This window comes from Pangasianodon hypophthalmus, chromosome 10 (assembly GCF_027358585.1).
Source record: "Pangasianodon hypophthalmus isolate fPanHyp1 chromosome 10, fPanHyp1.pri, whole genome shotgun sequence".
Lineage (NCBI taxonomy): Eukaryota > Metazoa > Chordata > Actinopteri > Siluriformes > Pangasiidae > Pangasianodon > Pangasianodon hypophthalmus.
This window is the reverse complement of record NC_069719.1, coordinates 9,506,898-9,525,906: the sequence shown is the minus strand read 5'-3', so window position 1 is coordinate 9,525,906 and position 19,009 is coordinate 9,506,898. Positions and strand designations below refer to the sequence as shown.

The window sequence follows — 19,009 nt, the reverse complement described above, 5'->3', positions numbered from 1 at the left end:
CAGAAATTACACACATATGTAGCACCTGAGATAACTTCCTGTCTCTCCAAGGTTACATATATGTGTCTTTTTCATTCCATGGGAAGCACTCTGTGATGACATTTTGTAATGTGACTTTATTATTTTTGACATTTAAACATTTTCAGGCTTCAATAATGTGTCTGTATGTGTTCTTGTAATCTTAATCTGGAAATAAGTGTTTCGTTATTAGATTACTAAAATAAAGTTAATAGTGTTTTTCTCCTTTATTTGCAGCACTGAGTGATGAAATGTTAAACACAGGGTGTTCCAAAAATTCCCCCTTCATAGAGGAAATTAACACTTTTTAGCAAAACGTCTCCCAAAATACTTACTTTTCATACTTAGTTTATATTATATATATTTTTTCAGATAGCCTTTAAGAATGCCTTTGACAAAAGAAGAGCATATCAATCATTCTCATGGCTGGATCGGAAAGCTGTCGCAAGGTTGCGATGGACTTTAACAGGAAACATGGCAAGCACATCACACACGACACTGTTGCCAAACTTATTGACAAATTCAAAAAGACTGGAAGTGTTGTGGACCAACCGAGAAGGGGACGTCCATGAACATCCACTGACGAAGGCACAACTGATGTGGTGCTGGCAAACATATTCCCCTATGTATGGAGATTTTAGGGACACCCTGTATTTATAGTTTTTTATTTATAATTATTAATATGTATTACAACTGCAGTATAATTATGGTTGTAGAGTACAGCACATTGTAATATATAGTGACACTTGCATTACAACATGATTAAAAATCATCAGTGAATTATTTATAGCACATTATAAGAGCTTTATGAGGCATTATTAAAGTTACAAGGAATCATTAGCAACTTACAAAGAATTCTAAGCACAGTTATAATTATTTATGATAATCTATGAATATGCTTCATAGAAAGCTCGTAGTTATCGATATTTTCCCTCTGTAAGAACAGAAATCAGAAAACCGAGGAAAAAATGTCTCCTTCACGTTTCATGGTATACTTGCCTCAGTTTTTAACAAGCCTTCATCTTCAGTAACTCTTACCATAAAAAAAAAAAAAAAAAAAAAAAACTGTCCATGATGATCTGAAATCCCCACTGGCACCAATTAGATTAATGATCTTTAGGAAGTAGGGGAGAGGACAGAAGGAAGGAGCAGGGGCTCCGACACACACACTCTTTCTCTTCAAGTCTTCATCATCACCTCCTTAAACCCTCACCCTCATCCTCTCCTCCAGCTCTGACACATTAATTACTCTGCACTGGGCTTAATTGGACCAAGGCTACTACCTAGAGATGGACAGACTCTCAAAAGCTGTGCTGCATTTTTAATGGACGTGGCTCGGAGGATGTATGCACACGAGGATCAGAGGAATGTTGCGTAAATGTTATTTAGACTGCTCACAGACAAAACAGGGGATTATAATTAATAACAAATTGAACTTCTAAAGCTATCTTCCTGTTTCTGATGCCACATTTATTTATTAGACAATAATTAGCTAATCATTTGACCACAATTTTTACAAATGCTATGAGGATCTTGTTTTCTTCCCCCCATATTTAACTTTCAACTGTTATTAAAACCACTTTTATCAATTTCGATGACAATATTTCAAAAATGGAAAAAAATTCATCATTAAGTTAAACACACCTGGACCACACCTGCTTGCTGTATAACATGCTTTTATTGTGAAGGTTTTAACAGTGACAATAATTATAAAGTTTTTTTTATATATATTTTATATATATTATTTAATGAATAACTATGGCAGTGACATTCTACTTTAATTATAGAGTTATGTATACTTCCTCTGAACCTTAAAGGGAATTTCATGTTGCTGTATATAGGAATTATTTTGATATTTTGAAATGGTCCAGTTTGTTATTTTATAGGTACGTGTGCTTTATATCAGCCCTTAAAGGAAAAATCCACCCTGAATGCCTTGAATATTCATCTTTAAAATTAACATGTGTACTTCAACAGTGTACAAGACCTATTTTGTAATGAAATTCAGAGATGACTTTTTATATCAGTTTATTTTCACTTTAGTTAACGATTTGCTACATTACCCACAATGCTGTTTAACTGCCTGCTAATAGTGGAGCCAGTGGGATTTAAGGTTCCAAAATCTTTATGTTAATACCACCACCAGCACCATTACGTTCATCATTTCGTAGATCGCTAACAAGTGGAGCCAGGGCACTTTCGTAAGAGCACAACTGCATCGTATCTCTGCACTGCATTCAGTAACTTTGAGCTACATTGGACTTCTCATTAATATGACATTGAATGTCACTGTATAATGGTGAAGCTCTTGCTCTTTTGTTTTTAGGAGCTAACAGTGAAACTTGACCATTATTCCTTATAACTTTGACTCTTGATTGTTTGACTCATGCTTTTTTTTTCTATTAAATGCCATCGTAACTGAGCTAGCAAATATTTTAATATAGCATATCTAATGTGTTTAAGGGTGGAGATCTCCTTTAAATCATGTTTTTTTTTTTTTGCAATTATAAGATTCTTATTAACATCTGTGCCAATGTCATGACATCATTACATTATGTATATTTACTCTGGCCTTTTAGTAACGTGTATTTTATTTTAAATTATGGTTTATGGTAAATTATGGCTATAACACCATGAAGTAATGTATAATTTTTCTGACTCTAAATTAGATTTAGTTTGGTTTTTATAGTTGACGTTGACCGACGAACATTTCTAAAATAAGAAAATAAATCAACGATACAAATATCTGACACATATGACATATTAGCCAGCATAAACATGAATATTAAAGAAAAAAGCCATTAAGTAATTGAATAAAGATATTAGATGTACACTAAGTCAACTGTTATGGCATTTTAACATTATAATACAGCAATATATCAGCAAAAATGTATTACTTGGATTAAATGTGATATTAACTTACATTAAACAAGAGGAAAACAGGCTTTATGAAAGCTGACAGCTGATGAAATAGTCTTTATAATTGTTTAAGTAGATTTATGTCAGTTGGTATGAAGGATTAAGGGTTTATACAGGTGTGATGTAGTCTTATGAAGGTTTCAGGTAGCCTATAAATAACTAGATAACCTGTAAATAGCCAGATTTGGCATCTCCTCACATCTCTCTCACTCACACACACACACACACATACCCACACACACACACACACTCTTTTTCGAGGCTCTTAATAAATTGTTGTGTGCTCTTTGCCAGCCCTGTGGTGTATCCAGCAGACTGAAAGGTGACCTGTTGTGAGCGTGTCGAGCTATCGACAGGTCGCTGCTAAAAAATGCATTATGTGCAATGGAGCAGCTGTAGAGATGCTCTCCCCTATCAACGTGCGCTCAATAACCTGCCCGAAGAGCACAGTGTCCCGCCAATGCCGCAGCCTGCGGTGTGTTTGTCTGACACACTCACACACATTCACACAAACAGTGAAGCACTGACATATTATAACACATTCATCTCTAAGAGTGGACAATGCATTATTAATGCTGTGTCTTTATTCTGTCTGCAATTCATGGTGCGCAGAGACGTTCCGGGAGAAATCTCGTGCAAATAATGGCTAAATAAGGTTGCCCTTCTCTAGTCTGTTATTCAAACCCCCATCCTCAGTAAAATAAATTCTCTACTTTTTCAATTAAATTAAAATCTCATTCCTGCAAATTTACTCTAAGCTCTAAGTGCTAAATATGCAACACTTTACATGTATGTAAGCTTTAATAATTATGCATTAGGAATGTTTTTCCTGTTGTTCCCAGTATTATATTGCTTTACACCACTATGCTGATGAATTCTTGATTCTGATTGGTTCGAATGTAGCAGCAGCTCTGACAAGCTGTAAGGCAAGTCACAGGTTTTCAAGGTGTTTGTTCGGATACGTTACTGTTTCTATAGTAACAGCTCATTTATGGGGACCTGCATGGCGAACACTGCACATAATCTAAGACTAATAATAAACAAAAATTAAAAATGGGTTGCAATTTAACAAAGAAAATGTATAATCATTGATATGGTGACGTTTTCTGTAAAGACATGTTTATTTAAAATTTATGGAAGGAGTCTCCAGTGTCAGAGCTTTGTAACAGTCAGTATTAAGTTTTACAGAAAGGGAGAGCCTTCAGGACTTCTCTGTAACATGACAAGCTTTATTTACTTTCAGAGAGAGAAATAAGAGAGGCTGGTGAGGGAACAGTTTATATAGGTATTATAACTTAAGTGATAACAGGAACTAACCTCCCAGATGTTTTGCAAAGTTAAATGCAGCTATAAATGGTTAAAAAGAACAATGTGTCATTTTTTAATTAATAAAACACTTTAGGAAATGCTGTTTTGTCAGTCTGCATCATGCCACCTCTGCTTTGATAATACCATACCCTGTCATGTTTCATTTCTTACTTGTTGTTACCAAATGTAATGAGTTTCCTCATAATCAATAAGAGCACTTCTGAGGTCCATCTGAGGATAAAGCATATGGGTGAAGTCTAAGGTCATTCCAGACCTCACTTGGCATCTCCTGAACTCGGAGACTGCTTAAATTACACCTCTTGACATCTGGACACTTTATAGGCAAATCTTTTTATGTTAACTAATTTTCTGGGCTGTCATTAAAGCTGTCAGCTCATTTGATTGCCTTCTGGGTCATTTGCTACCATAACGTGAGATCCTCTCTGTGGTTTAATGGTTCGTGTAAAAGATAGTTTATAGGGAGATTTGCACAAGGTGAATGAGAGCAGTGAGTGAGAGAAAGCTCGCCACCCTTCCTGTTTACTACTCTTACAGCAGAGATGTGAGCTAGATAGCAGAGCCATAATTATTACCCTTCATTCAATATGGATACAATTAAAAGATCTAATGCAAACAAAATGTAACCAGCTTAATAAAAGGATAAGAAATCCTCTTGAACATGGTCATATTCAACACAACGTGTTTTTTTTTTTTGTATTTAAGATTTATCTTTAAAAATCCTACAGGATGTATCCAAGTTTTAGATTTCATTGTATTGATTTATATACAAAATAATAGTGCATAAGATTCCAAGCATGCATAGACGAGACCACAGAAGAAGAAAATAATGAATCCACTCAAAAAGAAACCATGCCACTAGAAAAAGGCCTTGACACTTAAACAACAATGACAGAAAAGCACAGCATGTCTGCTATGCAGGACAAATCTAAGCTAAGCAGACTCACAGAGACACAGAGCAAGCAGAAGAACAGATCAGCAAGCCACGGACGCAGGGGACGGGGTATGAGGTGAGTGTGTGTCTTACTTTCTGGAGGAACTCTGTCTTTATGTGGGCAACCAGACAGGCTTCGATGGTGAGGATACAAGCCAGTCACATGACCTGTGCCATCGCAACCCGGCGTTGGGCATCGACTCTCTTTCTTCTCCGACCTTGAGGAATCTACACATGCACACACACACGAAAACATACAAGGAAGTCTAAATGGAGCAGGAGACATTTTGTAACGCAGACATGTCTATGTAAGTGCAGCAGATCAGTAGGAAGAAAATACTGCCTCAGAATGATGTAACATCTGAGAGGAAACCCCGAAGTGTCAGCAATTTTTAAACAGGTATCAGCAAATAAAAGTCTATAAAACATCTTTGCAAATAACAAGCAAGACTAATCTATAAAATAAAACAAAAAATTTTGGAGACATTTGTATTTTTTCTAATTCACCTGAAATATAATTAAATGCACATGTGCCTTAGCTAGGTTAAATTTCTTAATTAGTAGTGGACACAATCAATTTCCCAATGTCTTTATTAAGCTTTTTATAGCTATCACAACCTTTTGCAATGGTAATCTTTTGCTCTTGTTAGTGTAGCAAAATTGATATTGGATGCAAGACGGTCCTATCAATAATTACTGAAGATGTTTCTTTAAAGAGGAGAGTAAATTGGACTGGTACAAAAACAAGGAGAGACACTGAGAGAGAGAGAGAGAGAGAGAGAGAGAGAGAGAGAGAGATCAAATGGAGAGGGAGACACAGGGAGATGACTGATTACATTTTTTAGCATGGTGTAACCTAATAGCCAGTATCACACTGTGTTTTGTATCAAAATGAGACCAGTCAGTGAGAAGGAATAGCAGGAGAAAGACAGAGTGGAGAAAGAGAGAGTGCTTGGAAATGGAATGAGTGTTAAGAAATTCAGAGCTGAGTTACGCATGAGTAGTGAGTAGATAATGCACTGGATGGAACTACAGACTTAAACGCTGTGTAGACAGCTGCCCTGGACTGGCGTGCCAGGAGGAGTTTACTGAAAAACTGAGGTGTGTCTCAGTTACACATGATCCTGACCTTGAATTTGAAGCCATTTTTTTCTTGCACGATATTTTCCCGAGCAAGAAGCAGTATCAAGTCCAGCATAACGTCTTTACTGATTATTTACTATTATTATTTTTATCCCACCCATGATGACATAGACAAAAGTCAGACACCACGTAGAGGTGGGAAAAAGCCACTGGGCTTTAGTGGTTTAAGATTTCTGATAAAGAAGAATTTTTCTTTCAAGTGATTAGTACAGATGAATCGTATGCAATCGTGAAATCTGCCCAGGGGTCAGCTTTCAGGTTGTATCGATATATTACACGTCCATATCGAGTCGTGTCATGAAAACTGACACACAGGCTGCTGTTTGTTCAGAGCAAAAGAGTAGAGGAGTGTGATGCACATTAGACAGCACTGAATATCGACTGTGGCTTGGGACAGGCCATGCTTTGCATAGCAAATGGCCCCCATTACCATAGCATCTGGGGATAATTAATGTGCAGTCAGTGGTCCTGTCGTTCGTTATCGGTCATACTGATATTGTTCAATTTCCATCTCCGCCTCGTGCCTTTTTTAAGGAGGAACTCCTTCCATAACTGTCAGCCCAGCACACTTTTATAAATCATAATGGCCCCTGGTCAGGCAGCCTCTGCCGCTATCTGTGCTGGGGAGAGATGTTATCGTGACGTAATGGCTGTGCATCCCTCATTATTCTGACATTATTCCGATAGAGTCTGCCCAGTATGCCAACCCAGCGTCCTTTGGTGCAGGCTGAAATGGTCTTCTTCTCCATCTCATCAAGAGCTGTGTAGCTGTGATCAAATGTCTACTCTGTGTCAGTGTATAAAATGGGTGATAATGAGAATTATTAATTTGGCATAATGATACCAACATAAATAAGCAATTTTCTGCTTGGAAATGTCAGACTAATAGTGTCATACTGTATATGAGACATGGGTTAATCGAGCTTTTAGTGTGAGTGCACTGTGAACCAAGATCCTGTATTACTGATATTATTGATTTACGTAATACTTTCAGTGCTATTCTCAATCTTAAAGCTTGACTGTATGTGATCTACTGTATATATAATAATATTCTACATTCTACAGCACTCAACTAACACAGTCAGTCTTGTACTAGCAGGTAGTAAATCTGCCCAGAATAGGTGACACAGTTTAATTTGGTATACACTATTTCCACTGCATGACTGTGGGCTTGTTCTCCAGCAAAGGTACAGTACATATTTTACAAGAGCTCTGGGTTCTCTAGGTTTATAAATAGGTGGCTTGAATACAGGATGCATCCTGGGGAAGAGATTTGCTGTCCTTTCAGCTCCTGCCATTACTTATGCCTGACAGGCCCAGACGCTGATGTAACCATGCTGGCCTATTTGAACAACATAAGCCGCTGCTGCCTGCACTGCAGGGATGGTGATACTCAAATTGGTCGCGAATGTCGTTTCCGGGGTCACAGCGAGTTCTTTCTACAAGCATGTAAGTGAGAGAATGTTACCACTCAAACTACAAAGCCTGGTGTTACAAAGGCTTTGAATATACATGTGAGAAGGCCTGGAAAAATCCACCGACCGTTGCAGCCGAAAATGTCTTTGACCTTTAGTAATGTGTACAGTACTAAAATTTTGCTTGTCTATTTAATTTAAATCTAAAAATAAAGTAAATTAGAAGTATAAAATTAGGTCTGTGTTGTTTGAGGTCTCTACTATGCAAGCCCTGGATGAGAACAGCCATTTTCTCCACCTCATCATATTTCTCTAGATTAAGTTAACTTCACTCAATTCAAATAAACTTCACAGTTTATTTGACTTCATTTACTGTACATAATTTATTCAAGTAGATGAAATATGATTGGATTTAGTTGGAATTACTCACTTCCAGTAACCTCTACTTGATATAATTAAGCTAATGTAACTAAAAAAAGCAATGAGTAAATGTTACTACATATAAAATATATAGTAAAATAAAATATATATCTGCACATAGACAAATTAATATTCATGCAACTATTTGACATAAAAAATATATTGAATTCACAAAGCCATTTTTTTTCAGTGTACTCTGCTTTAAGAAACCATAAATACAATTCACCAAAACAATGTACAATTGTTTTTAATAATATGCTCTAATTTTGCTATGAGATCATGTTAGGTAGCCAAAATATCCGTCTGTCAGATTTCCAATTCAAATTATAAAATGTTTAGCGAATTCATGCACAGTGATAGTAAACACATTGATAAGCTCTGCTTCTCTTTAAAACTTTCCACTGTTGTCATGATTGTTGTCATGAGATGCGTCTCAAATCAAAAACTATGACTTTACATTTAAAAGTATTTACTAGTCTAGAAAATCTAGAAGACTGGTACGCAAGAACAGACCTTTCAGTAGATTTGAAGGCTACATGAGAGATTTTTAAAATTCAAACACTAAACATAACAAGGTAGCTATTTTTTTTATTGTTAGCACTCAATAATGGCCTAGAATAGTGCATAAGTTTGCAATTTGAGACCTTCATTTGTTTAGGCAGTTGTGGACACTGAGTCACATGGCGCTATACTGCCCCCATTATTTACGTTGGTAGCATTAATTTCTGAGTATGTGCACAAGCAGCAGCCATCTTGTGTATGCGTAGGTAAAGGAAAGTGTAATCCACGCTTAAGTGTGCTTTCCTCATGCAGTGAACGTTATGCTTGAACAAGTGGTTTACTACATGCCATTGAGAAACAGACATAAGCCTAATAGATTCAGTTTGTAAACGGTATAAATACCAGCTGTCAAAATATCTGTGATGCTCTCACACTGTCGCACACACTGTAGAGATGACAGTGGGCAACATTGTAACGTCTGAATGATGATTAAAAAAAAGGGAAATTTAGCCAAAAGAACAAAACTCACTGAATTAATCAAAACGAATGAATTAAACAAACTGAGCCTTTTCAATAAGAGCGATGATGAGACTTGGGTTTATTACTTGCTGTGACTGACATTTACCTTAGGAAATGAGACTGCAGAGACTGATGTGGATGCTTATGATTTAAAATGATTTAACTGGTTGAGATACATGAAAAAGAGAAATATATTTCACTTTTTTTTTTCAGAACAAATGTCAAAAGTAAAGGATTTACCCTGGCCACCAAAAAAACAATATAATTTTATAGAATTATATCTATAGCATCACCTTTATGGGTGATATATTGGCAATACATATTTTTTAATACCAAAAACTCGGTTATTTAGATTGGGGAAAAATCTGTATGTAATCTGTGTTGAAAGGTTTTTGTGTTTTGTATTTTCAGTAATAGTATATTGTGTTGTTATATCATACAATCTGATGCTCATGTTATTCTGGTGGATTTTAGAACAAGGGCTTGCATGAGAGCAGCTCTAACACACATTTTCTGCAGCACTGAAGACTTATTAAAGGCAACACCTTGAGTTTGTCACAGTTCATGAACAGCACAGCACCTACCTGACTCGTTAGGGAGGAAATGGAGATGTAGCTGTGTGCTATTTGTTTCTAGCAAGCTGCAAAAATCATGACTGCTGCTACTGGTCTTTAAATGTGTTTAAAAGATTTCCCACATTTGGCTCTTTATTGTTGTACATAATATTTTGTAAAAACTAGCAAGCTGTCAGAATAAGATGTTATAATTTAGCCATGTTAAAAACTCACCATCACACTGGAATAAAAATATAGTATTATCAGATTAAATTGTGGTACAGGAATACTGTAGAAAACAAAGAGACCAACCCTATAAGATCTATTGTTGCCCGTGATGCCATTTTTGAAGAGATTTCTGTTAGCACGTGATTCTATCCACCAGACTGCTAACATTTACGCAACTGCTGATAACCTTTAGCAACAGAAGTGGCAATGAATAGCATTCTCTATAGCAGGGTCCATCAACTGGCAAAATATTTCAGTTGACTAAACCAAGCAGTTGAAAGAAATGTAGTAGCAGAGCCCATAAATCTATAAAATAAAAAATAGTCATAGCTCTGTAGCAGATTCTCTGTTGCCACTTATCCAATCACTTTATTTATGTAAATTATAAAGCTGAAGGCAGCTCATCAGACCACTGACTAGCTACAGGGCTATAGACATTAGGTCAGAAAGAAAAGCTTTTTCAAAGACTTTTGTAGGTTTTTCATTTTATTTGCCTCTCAGGTCTGTTTAGCAAAGCAACAACATGGCTTGTTTGAAAAAAGGTGACGACAAATACAGAATGTTTAAAGATGAAACGACAAAGAGGTATGTGTTTATTCCCCCTGCATCATCTGTTCTGAGTCTTTGCTGCTAGTCAAAACTGCTAACGTTAAGCACCACTATGACACAAAACTTAAGTACTTCAAATGATCTTATATGTAACCAATAAGTTAATCACCAATGGTTAAGCGTTAGTCATACTAGTTGCTCATCTAGACCTTTGTAAGCAAGGGATTTTATGTAACTGGACTTGAATACCACTGATCTATAGCATCACCTGAGAAACCGTGCTTCTGTATTTTCATGTGATATAATTTTTCAAGATGCGTTTTTTTCGTTTTGCTTTGAGTAAATGCTCACCCACCTTTATGGTAGTAGGGCTTCTTGAGGCCATCATGATGCAGTCTGGCTTTACGCTCCTCTGCACAGCTGAGCCTCAGACCATGGTTCTCTTCATGCAGTTGCAATCTGTCTCTCCTGGCTGCCTCTGAGGCCATCTTGTCCCTCATAGCCTTGGCCCGCTCAGACTCCAACGCTATGGCCTTCTCCAGCAGCGACAGGTTGCCCTTGGTCATGTCAAAGCCGTCCTCAGAACGGTCCGAGGTGATTGACGTGGTGTCCTCATCTCTGTAAGTATCGTACTCCCTGGCACAGCTGGACAGAGCTTTTGAGCGCGGGCTGAGCTGCTCCTCCAGCTTCATAAGGTTGACCATGTCTGAATAGTTGCGCTCTAAGACACGGCGTTCCTCTGAGTTCTGCTGCTGATGGCATTCTCCATAGATGTCCTGGTGCAGCAGAGTGTCCTGTTGCCCCTCCTGACTGTGGCTGATGCGCTCAGCTGGCTTTGTTTCGCTTAATTTGCGTGCCAGGTCGAAGCACTGATTGCGTAGACACTCCAGACTGCTCAGGCATACCTCCTCATCGCTTTCCTCAATCATCTGTCCATTGCAAATGGGCTTGTTTTGTGCGCAACTGCTACTATTACCATTACACCCATAACCAGCAAAGCCGTTCATGCTGCTGCAGTCCTCATTTTTCACTCCATCTTCCGGATATATCCTTTCTTCTAGGTTGTCAGAGAGCACAGCTCCATGACCCTGGGCAAGCAGTTTCAGAGAGTCCACAGTCTCCTTTACTACATCACTGTCCACGTCAAGGCTCAGCTCACCCTTCTTAGAGCTATTGTCACACTCCTCCTCCTCTTCTTCTTCCTCTTCTTCATCATCCTCCTCATCCTCCTCTTCCTCCTCCTCCTGTTCATCCTCAGCACTATGGGAGGAGTTGCTGTTCATCTCGGACTCCGTCATGGCCCGGTAGGCAGCGTCCTCGGCAATCTTGCCCAGGTTGAGCAGAGACTTAGCCACCAGCTCGTCATAGTTGTCGTATTCATCGTTGTTGTTGTCGTCTTTCTCCACCATCGGGCTGGGTTTAGTGTAGCTCCCATTTACCTGATTGCCAGCTGTGAAATAGAAGGAAATAGAATTTATTATGTTTTATTTTGCTGATCAATTTGATTAACAAACCTTTTCAAAAAACAATTCAAAATCATGTGTGTTTTTCTTATTATACAAACAATAAACTCACCATCCACTTTAATAGGAACACCCGTACACCTGCTCATTTATGCAGTTATCCAATCAGACAATCATGTGGCAGCAGCACATAAAATCATGCAAATACAGGTAAAAAGCTCCAGTTAATGGTCACATCAAACATCATAATGGGGAAAATGTGTGATCACACTTGGTGAAAAAGTGTGGCGTGGATGTTGGTGCCAAATGGGCTGGTTCGAGTATTTTAGAAACTGCTGATCTCCTGGGAATTTCACACAACAGTCTCTATACTTTACACAAAGTCACAGAGATCATGCTTTTCCCCATTCTGATGTTTGATGTGAACATTAACTGAAGCTCTTGACCTGTATCTGCATGATTTTATGCATTGTGCTGCTGCCACATGATTGACTGGTTAGATAACTGCATAAATGAGCAGGTGTACAGGCATTCCTATTAAAGTGGACGGTGAGTGTGTAATCACCTTTTATCAACCTAGAAATATTTCAAAATTAGAATAATCAAGTTGGCAAAATAGACAAAATTACCCAGAGCACTATACATTATTCCTGTCAGCACCGTTTCCCACTTAAACCACTATAAATTACAGGATTTGTCCTGTATAGTATGCAGTATACTGTATGCCTACAATTAAAACAGTAAACAATCTATATTTTAAATATTCGTTTGTTGCCAAATTGTGCGTCTGTGTTTTTATCAGAAGAATTGATGTTCATGATTCAATACGTGTATATACTAATTATGTCTGATCACATTACAAGCAAACACATCTTGTTTAAAAGGTGGAAAGGTGAGTTTATCTGCAAATTGTGACCTTTAAAGCCTTGCAGGTAATCTGCTTCAACACAGTGAAATACAATGTCACACAAATCGTTCATTTATTAGCTTTATTTATTTTCTTGTTAGTAATTGTTGAGATCTTTTGTGGGTGGTGCTGATTATTAAGCATCAAACGAAAGTCACATGAGACAGAAAGTGAAAACAGTGAAAACTCATGAGAGGTGATCTGACCTTGTGCAAAGCGCAACTTTGAGCGATAAAGGTATCAGTATCCTAACAGCATCGATACCACTGACTAGCATGTAAATAAATTGGTTATTGTATTAGAGTAATATTATTTTTCATTGGATTTTGGATTTCTATTGAGTTTACTCTTCACGTATGCTTGAGCAGCAGGATGGATGGGCAGCTCTTGTGGTTTTAAATGCTGGTTAAAATAAAAAGAATTTTGCTGTGCGTTGGTAGCTGAGTAACTTTAATTGGTAGCTTTAGTTACTGAGTTGTATTTACAGTAAGTACTTGGATGATGTAGCCTATTTATGTTGAAGTGGTGTGAAATAAATAATGAACATCCATGAAATCAGGAGGTAAGTTGAGGGACAGGAAAATATCATCTAATATCTATGCCTACATTAGAGGGGCAGTAATGCGTGCACATCTTTGGACCAAAATAGGTTTGAAAATTCCACTGTGACGGTAGATTTTAAATGTCACAGTCTTTTGCATCATTTCAAACACATCATCACAGCACATAAACATATGACCCTGAAAAAGTAAAACAGCCCAAACATGAAAAAAATTGTCTAGCGTCCAACCAAAAAACACACACACACACACACACACACACACACACACTGACATTAATCAGCAAATTGCGCTTACGGAAATAGAGCCCATTACATGTTATTGTGAAAAGTGAACATTACAATGTCAGTGATCAAAATGTGCTCCAAGGACTGATTGTAATATCAAGATTGATTTCAGTGCATACTATGCTCAGTATTTGTCAAAGCAGAGATTTAAAAGAATAATGCTAGGCATCAAAATGCTTTGGACACCGAAACACCTGGTGGAAACAGTCGGATTTAAACATGCCATGGAAAAGCAATTTGAAGAGCAATCAAGGTACACAAAGGAGACTGGAAGTGAAACAGTCTGAATAGGAAGCAGGCAGCAAAGCTGAATTGGAGGGATTAGCAATGCTACGATGTGCATGCCATTGAAAATGGTAACAATGACACTTCACTTACAACTGAGAGATGGGAATCTTTTGTCACTTCTCTCAGGTTTTGCCTGTAGATGGCAAGAACCCAGAATAGTTGATACTGTACAAGTAATTTATTATGACAAAAGTCGAATCCATTGGAGGATGTAAAGCAATTATGTAGGACACTGACTTTTTTCAGTGTTTACTCATCAGTACACTCACTCGCTACCATCTCTGTACTATAGCACATCATAAAGCATTAAAGCAAATCATGTAGGATGCACCATTCATAATTAGACTTGAAGGCAATGTCAGGTCTGATTGGGGACTGGGTGGAGCGAGGCTACTGCCCAGTGTGGTGCCCAGAGTGTCTGTAAGAAATGAGATGTTATTCATCTAATCTTGTCTCTGTGTAACAGCACAAAACACACCCACTTATACAGACCTTCAGACTTTATGACCATGAGGATGAGGTCATACTGTTCAGGCCTACTATCTACTAATGTCATTTTGCTGTGAGTATAAAATATAGATTCCTGGAAGACTTTTTTCTGCCAACGTTACTTACAATCATGGCATTGATGTTTCTTTTGTTCTTATGAAAGGAGAACTGCAACAAACTCTGGATGTCCATGTAACATCTAGAATCCTTCAGGGAACAATCCACCCTGCATGACTTGCACCATAATATTTATAATCAATATGTGGTCTTCAGTGGTGCAAAAGATTTATTTTATGATTCAAATAGTGGCTTCCAACATTACCCAAAATGCCCACAGATAGTGACACCAGTCAGATTTCATCTCTACCTAAAGAGAACGATGCAGCAGAGCTTTAGTCCTTGAGTCTATCCAGCTCTCTCACCTCCTCATCTGTACACTTTGCTCAAACAGATCAGCTTCCAAAGCTTCAACTTTCATGCTAATACCTTCATCAACACCACTGTGCTTGTCATCTCATTATGTCATCTCATATGATGTTGACTGTCACTAGAAAATGGTGAGTGAGAAAAAAAGAAAACTCTTTTGTTTTTAGGAGCTAACAGCAAAACCTCACTGTTATCCCATATATTTGAAATCATTGAACTACTGAAATATTAAACACCATTGTACCTGTTCTAGTAATATCTCCCTGTGACATCGCCGTAGCAGACAACCACTTTTTTTTTTTTTTACAGGAATAATGAAAATGCAGCACTGAACAAGAAAATTGGCACCAGAGTCACTAAGAACATCACAGATATTTTAATATAGACATATTTAATGTGTTTCAAGAATATTTTCAGTCATGAACATTGGGAAACAATGGGACTGATCAGCACTATTCAGGATGTATGCACAAATTTCTCAAAAAGTATGGGAAAACACAAGATGAAAATAACTGCTATGTCTCAATAACATAAAGGAAAGGTGATACAGTAGATTCCTTTAAAAAAAAAAGGTACACAAAAAGCCTCTTAGTATCTGGAACCTATGAAAAGAAGCTTAATCTGTACCAATTTGATGGAAGAAGAGAAATGAGGCGAAAACTTATAGATTCTTGACTGTCGAAGCTAATCACCTGACATCCAGCAGGGTTAATGTGCAATGTCTATTGAAGTCACGGACTTGAAGAGAGAAAGAAAAAAGAGAAAGTCTGTGGGAAAGACTTTGTGGCAAATGTAAGTTGTTTTGCAGATGTTCCACATCATCAAATGTAACTATACAGAAATAAAACATATGATCTGTTGTCCTTTTGTAAATAAAAATGATAACTATTGGCAAATTTCTGTGGTATATGAGGAATCAAACACTTCCGAACATGTTGTCAGGGTAAATAATCAACTTGAGTGGTAACACTGTTGTTGATTATTTTCCTATAACAGCACACCATGTCATGTTTTATTCCTTACGTAGCCAAACCTTCCAAAAGTTATGCATTAACATTAGCTAAGCTACCAGCTAGCTAGTCAAGCTAGTCCAACATGCAGGTTAAAAGTGTGTGGTTTGCAAAATCAGATCTTTTTTTAATAATATAGAATTTGGAATCAGAATGAATTAACTAATTAAAAAAAACACATTGTTAATGAAGGAATACTTTAAGTATTTCTTCAAACATCTAATAATCTGATATAAAATGGTGATCCAGACAGCTGTATTGTGCCTCTCACGCTCTTCGTTTTTTTCTTTCAGAAAGAGAGTTCTAATTTATGGGTCAATCTTGTATTTATTGCTCTGTATTTGTACTACCTGCAATTGCTGCTTAAGCTATGAATCTGAAAAAAACAGGGCATCATACTATTGGAAGTAAGTGAGTGTGTGGGAGGCAGTGGTCTGGAGGTGCTGTTTTTAGCCTGCTGCTGTGATCACACTGAAGGTTGCAGCAAAAGCATCCAAATGCACCTCAAATTACGGTGACCTTCCTCCAAAGAGCATGAGCAGTCAATTCTGCCTCCCTCTGGACCCTTTTCTGGAGCACAGCGTCTATAACTTTAGTTTCAGCCAATTTCAGAGTGATTTAATACTGAATCAAGAACAATATAATAACCTACTATTAGGTGTTTATTTGCACATTGACAATTTTTCGTTCACACACACACACACACACACACACACACACATATATATATATATATATATATATATATATATATATATATATATATATATATATATATATATATATATATATATATATATATATATATATATCGTTTATACTCAGAAAAGGTGAGCTGTTTAATCAGCATGTATTTTTCTAGATATAAATGCTTTAAAAAAATAATAAAATAAAAAAGGTTTGTACCTTGATCCTGATTGTGCTGCTGCTCCTCCTCCTCCTCTTCCTGTTCATCCTCATCTTCATCTTCTTCATCCTCCCCCTCTCCTTCCTCACCCTCCTCTTCTTCTACGACATCCTCTTCTTCCTGCTCCATTTCTTCCTCCTCTCCATTCTCTAACTCTCCTTCGTCCTGCTCCACTTGTTCCTCATTGTCCGTGTACTCTTCCTCCACGTCCTCCTCTCCTTCAGCTTCTCTGTCTTCGTCCTCCACTTCTTCTTCCTCCACATCCTCTTCCCCTGCTTCTTCCTCTTCCTCTTCTTCCTCGTCTTTCTCCTCCACCATCTCTGCGTGGTAGCAGTCATCCATGGGCTGCTGCTCTGTGTGTGTGTGAAAGGCCTTCCTCTTGGCCATGGGCTCTAGGGGCAGTCTGTCCTGTGTTCTCCTCTTCTTGGCCACAGGGCAGCCGTACACACTGCACGGGGAGAGATAAGAGAGAGCCAATTAAACAGCTGGCCTGCTTCGATTCAGTCTCTCCCCCGGTCTCAACACACCATGTCATTCAAGCCTGTCACAGGCTATTTTTAGAACTAGCCAAATCCAACGTGATGGAGAAAAAAGGAGTGGAATACTACCAATTACTCATTATGCTGTATAAAGCTGAGACGTTGTATAAAACATTATCTATTTGCAGAAGTAGTAAATATGTGAGTGTGATGTGGTGGTGTGATGTAACGACACTATCTGTATCTCTACCTGTTTAGTGCTCCAAATATTCATATCTGTATCTGAATTTGGATTTAAACCCAAAGTTGGCATGGCCTAAACCTTAAATTAAATATGAACTCTACCACTCTACTCTATGCCCCTGGAAACACTGAAAACACTAGAAAGTTCCTCAACCTCAGCTACATCATTCAAGTAGTGCACCCACTATCACAGTTATTATTTTTGTTTGTACCTTCCTGCATTATTTTCTAATGAATTTAGTTGGGTCTATTTCTTGAAATAAAAACAAACTAGTAGCTTAATTTTAACAACCCTGACCATGACCAGGCAGTTACTAAGGATGAATGAAAGAATGCTATAAATGCATCATGTTGATGTTAATGAACGTGGTCTTTGTTTGTCCCATGAGCTTTGTATCTGACCACTCGCTCACACCCACATGAAATTAAAAACTTCCTGCTCACATGAATGAATGCCTTGTATGGGATCCCAGTGGTGATGCACACCTCAAATCTCAACCAAATGCCCTGTGAACCTTTCTGGCAAGCTTTTTAAAAGAAAAATGACTAGTGCCCCTCCTGTGTGTATCTACATTTGTATCCATTTAGAACATCTAAATCTGTTCAATCCAAATAATGTATTCGTATTTGGTTACATCCCTAGTGAGTTTGTTAGTCAGACAGCATGAGTTCAGGAGAAAACTGTACAACTTCAAATAAACAAAGGTGGCATGATTGTATTTCATTTGACTTTATTTGAGTGAAGTCATATAAAGAGCCCTAATCCTGCCCCTAACCCTCCTCTTCACCTCTGTATCTTTTCATATGGATTGGGTCTTTACAAATTGTTCCAAATTTGCAATGTGAGACATGTTGTAGACAGGAGAAACAGTACACCATAGTTGTGTCATTGGGGTATTATTGACAAAAATGTCATCCTTGCTGAAAAAGACCAACACGTGTAACTGTAGCTTGTAATCTTGGCTGTAAAGCGTCTTTTGAAAAGCAAGATGCTGCTTGTCACATCTCTGGGAATAACAGTAAAAATAAAAGAAATATAAATGTTTGTGATTCCAATGATTATTTCATCAAATTTGAAAGAAACATGGTAACCTATGTTTATTTCATTTAAAGGAGATTTACAGCATAACTGTTACACATAAACATATTAGCTCTATTTGGGTGAAGAACGAATGCCAGTTAGAACTTTATAATACTAAAATCACATATAGCTTTATTATACATAAGTAGGGCAAGTATCACATACTGTATTTCTGTCTATAGGACAGTTCCAGGATTAACTAGAAACACTATATATTTCTCTGGAAAAGATTAAATGATAAACAGCATAGCTTATATAAATGTAAACATCTGCACAGAGTCTCCACCCATGATATATGGCTGAAGTGTGAACTGTAAACACCCACAAAGTAGTCAGGAGATTA

The 19,009-nt window shown here is 37.5% G+C and overlaps 1 protein-coding gene across 7 annotated transcripts in view; it reads right to left on the bottom strand.

Moving 5' to 3' along the window:
* Positions 1 to 19,009, bottom strand: part of myt1lb (myelin transcription factor 1-like, b) — a 110,261-nt gene that overhangs the window by 37,329 nt on the left and 53,923 nt on the right. For all 7 annotated transcript variants that reach the window (XM_034308316.2, XM_053237480.1, XM_053237479.1 and 4 more), the window contains 3 exons: positions 16,863 to 17,311; positions 10,882 to 11,976; positions 5,291 to 5,425 (listed from right to left, as the gene is read on the bottom strand). In XM_034308316.2, coding sequence (XP_034164207.1) covers positions 5,291 to 5,425; positions 10,882 to 11,976; positions 16,863 to 17,311 — 1,679 coding nt within the window. The remainder of the gene's footprint in view (positions 1 to 5,290; positions 5,426 to 10,881; positions 11,977 to 16,862; positions 17,312 to 19,009) is intronic.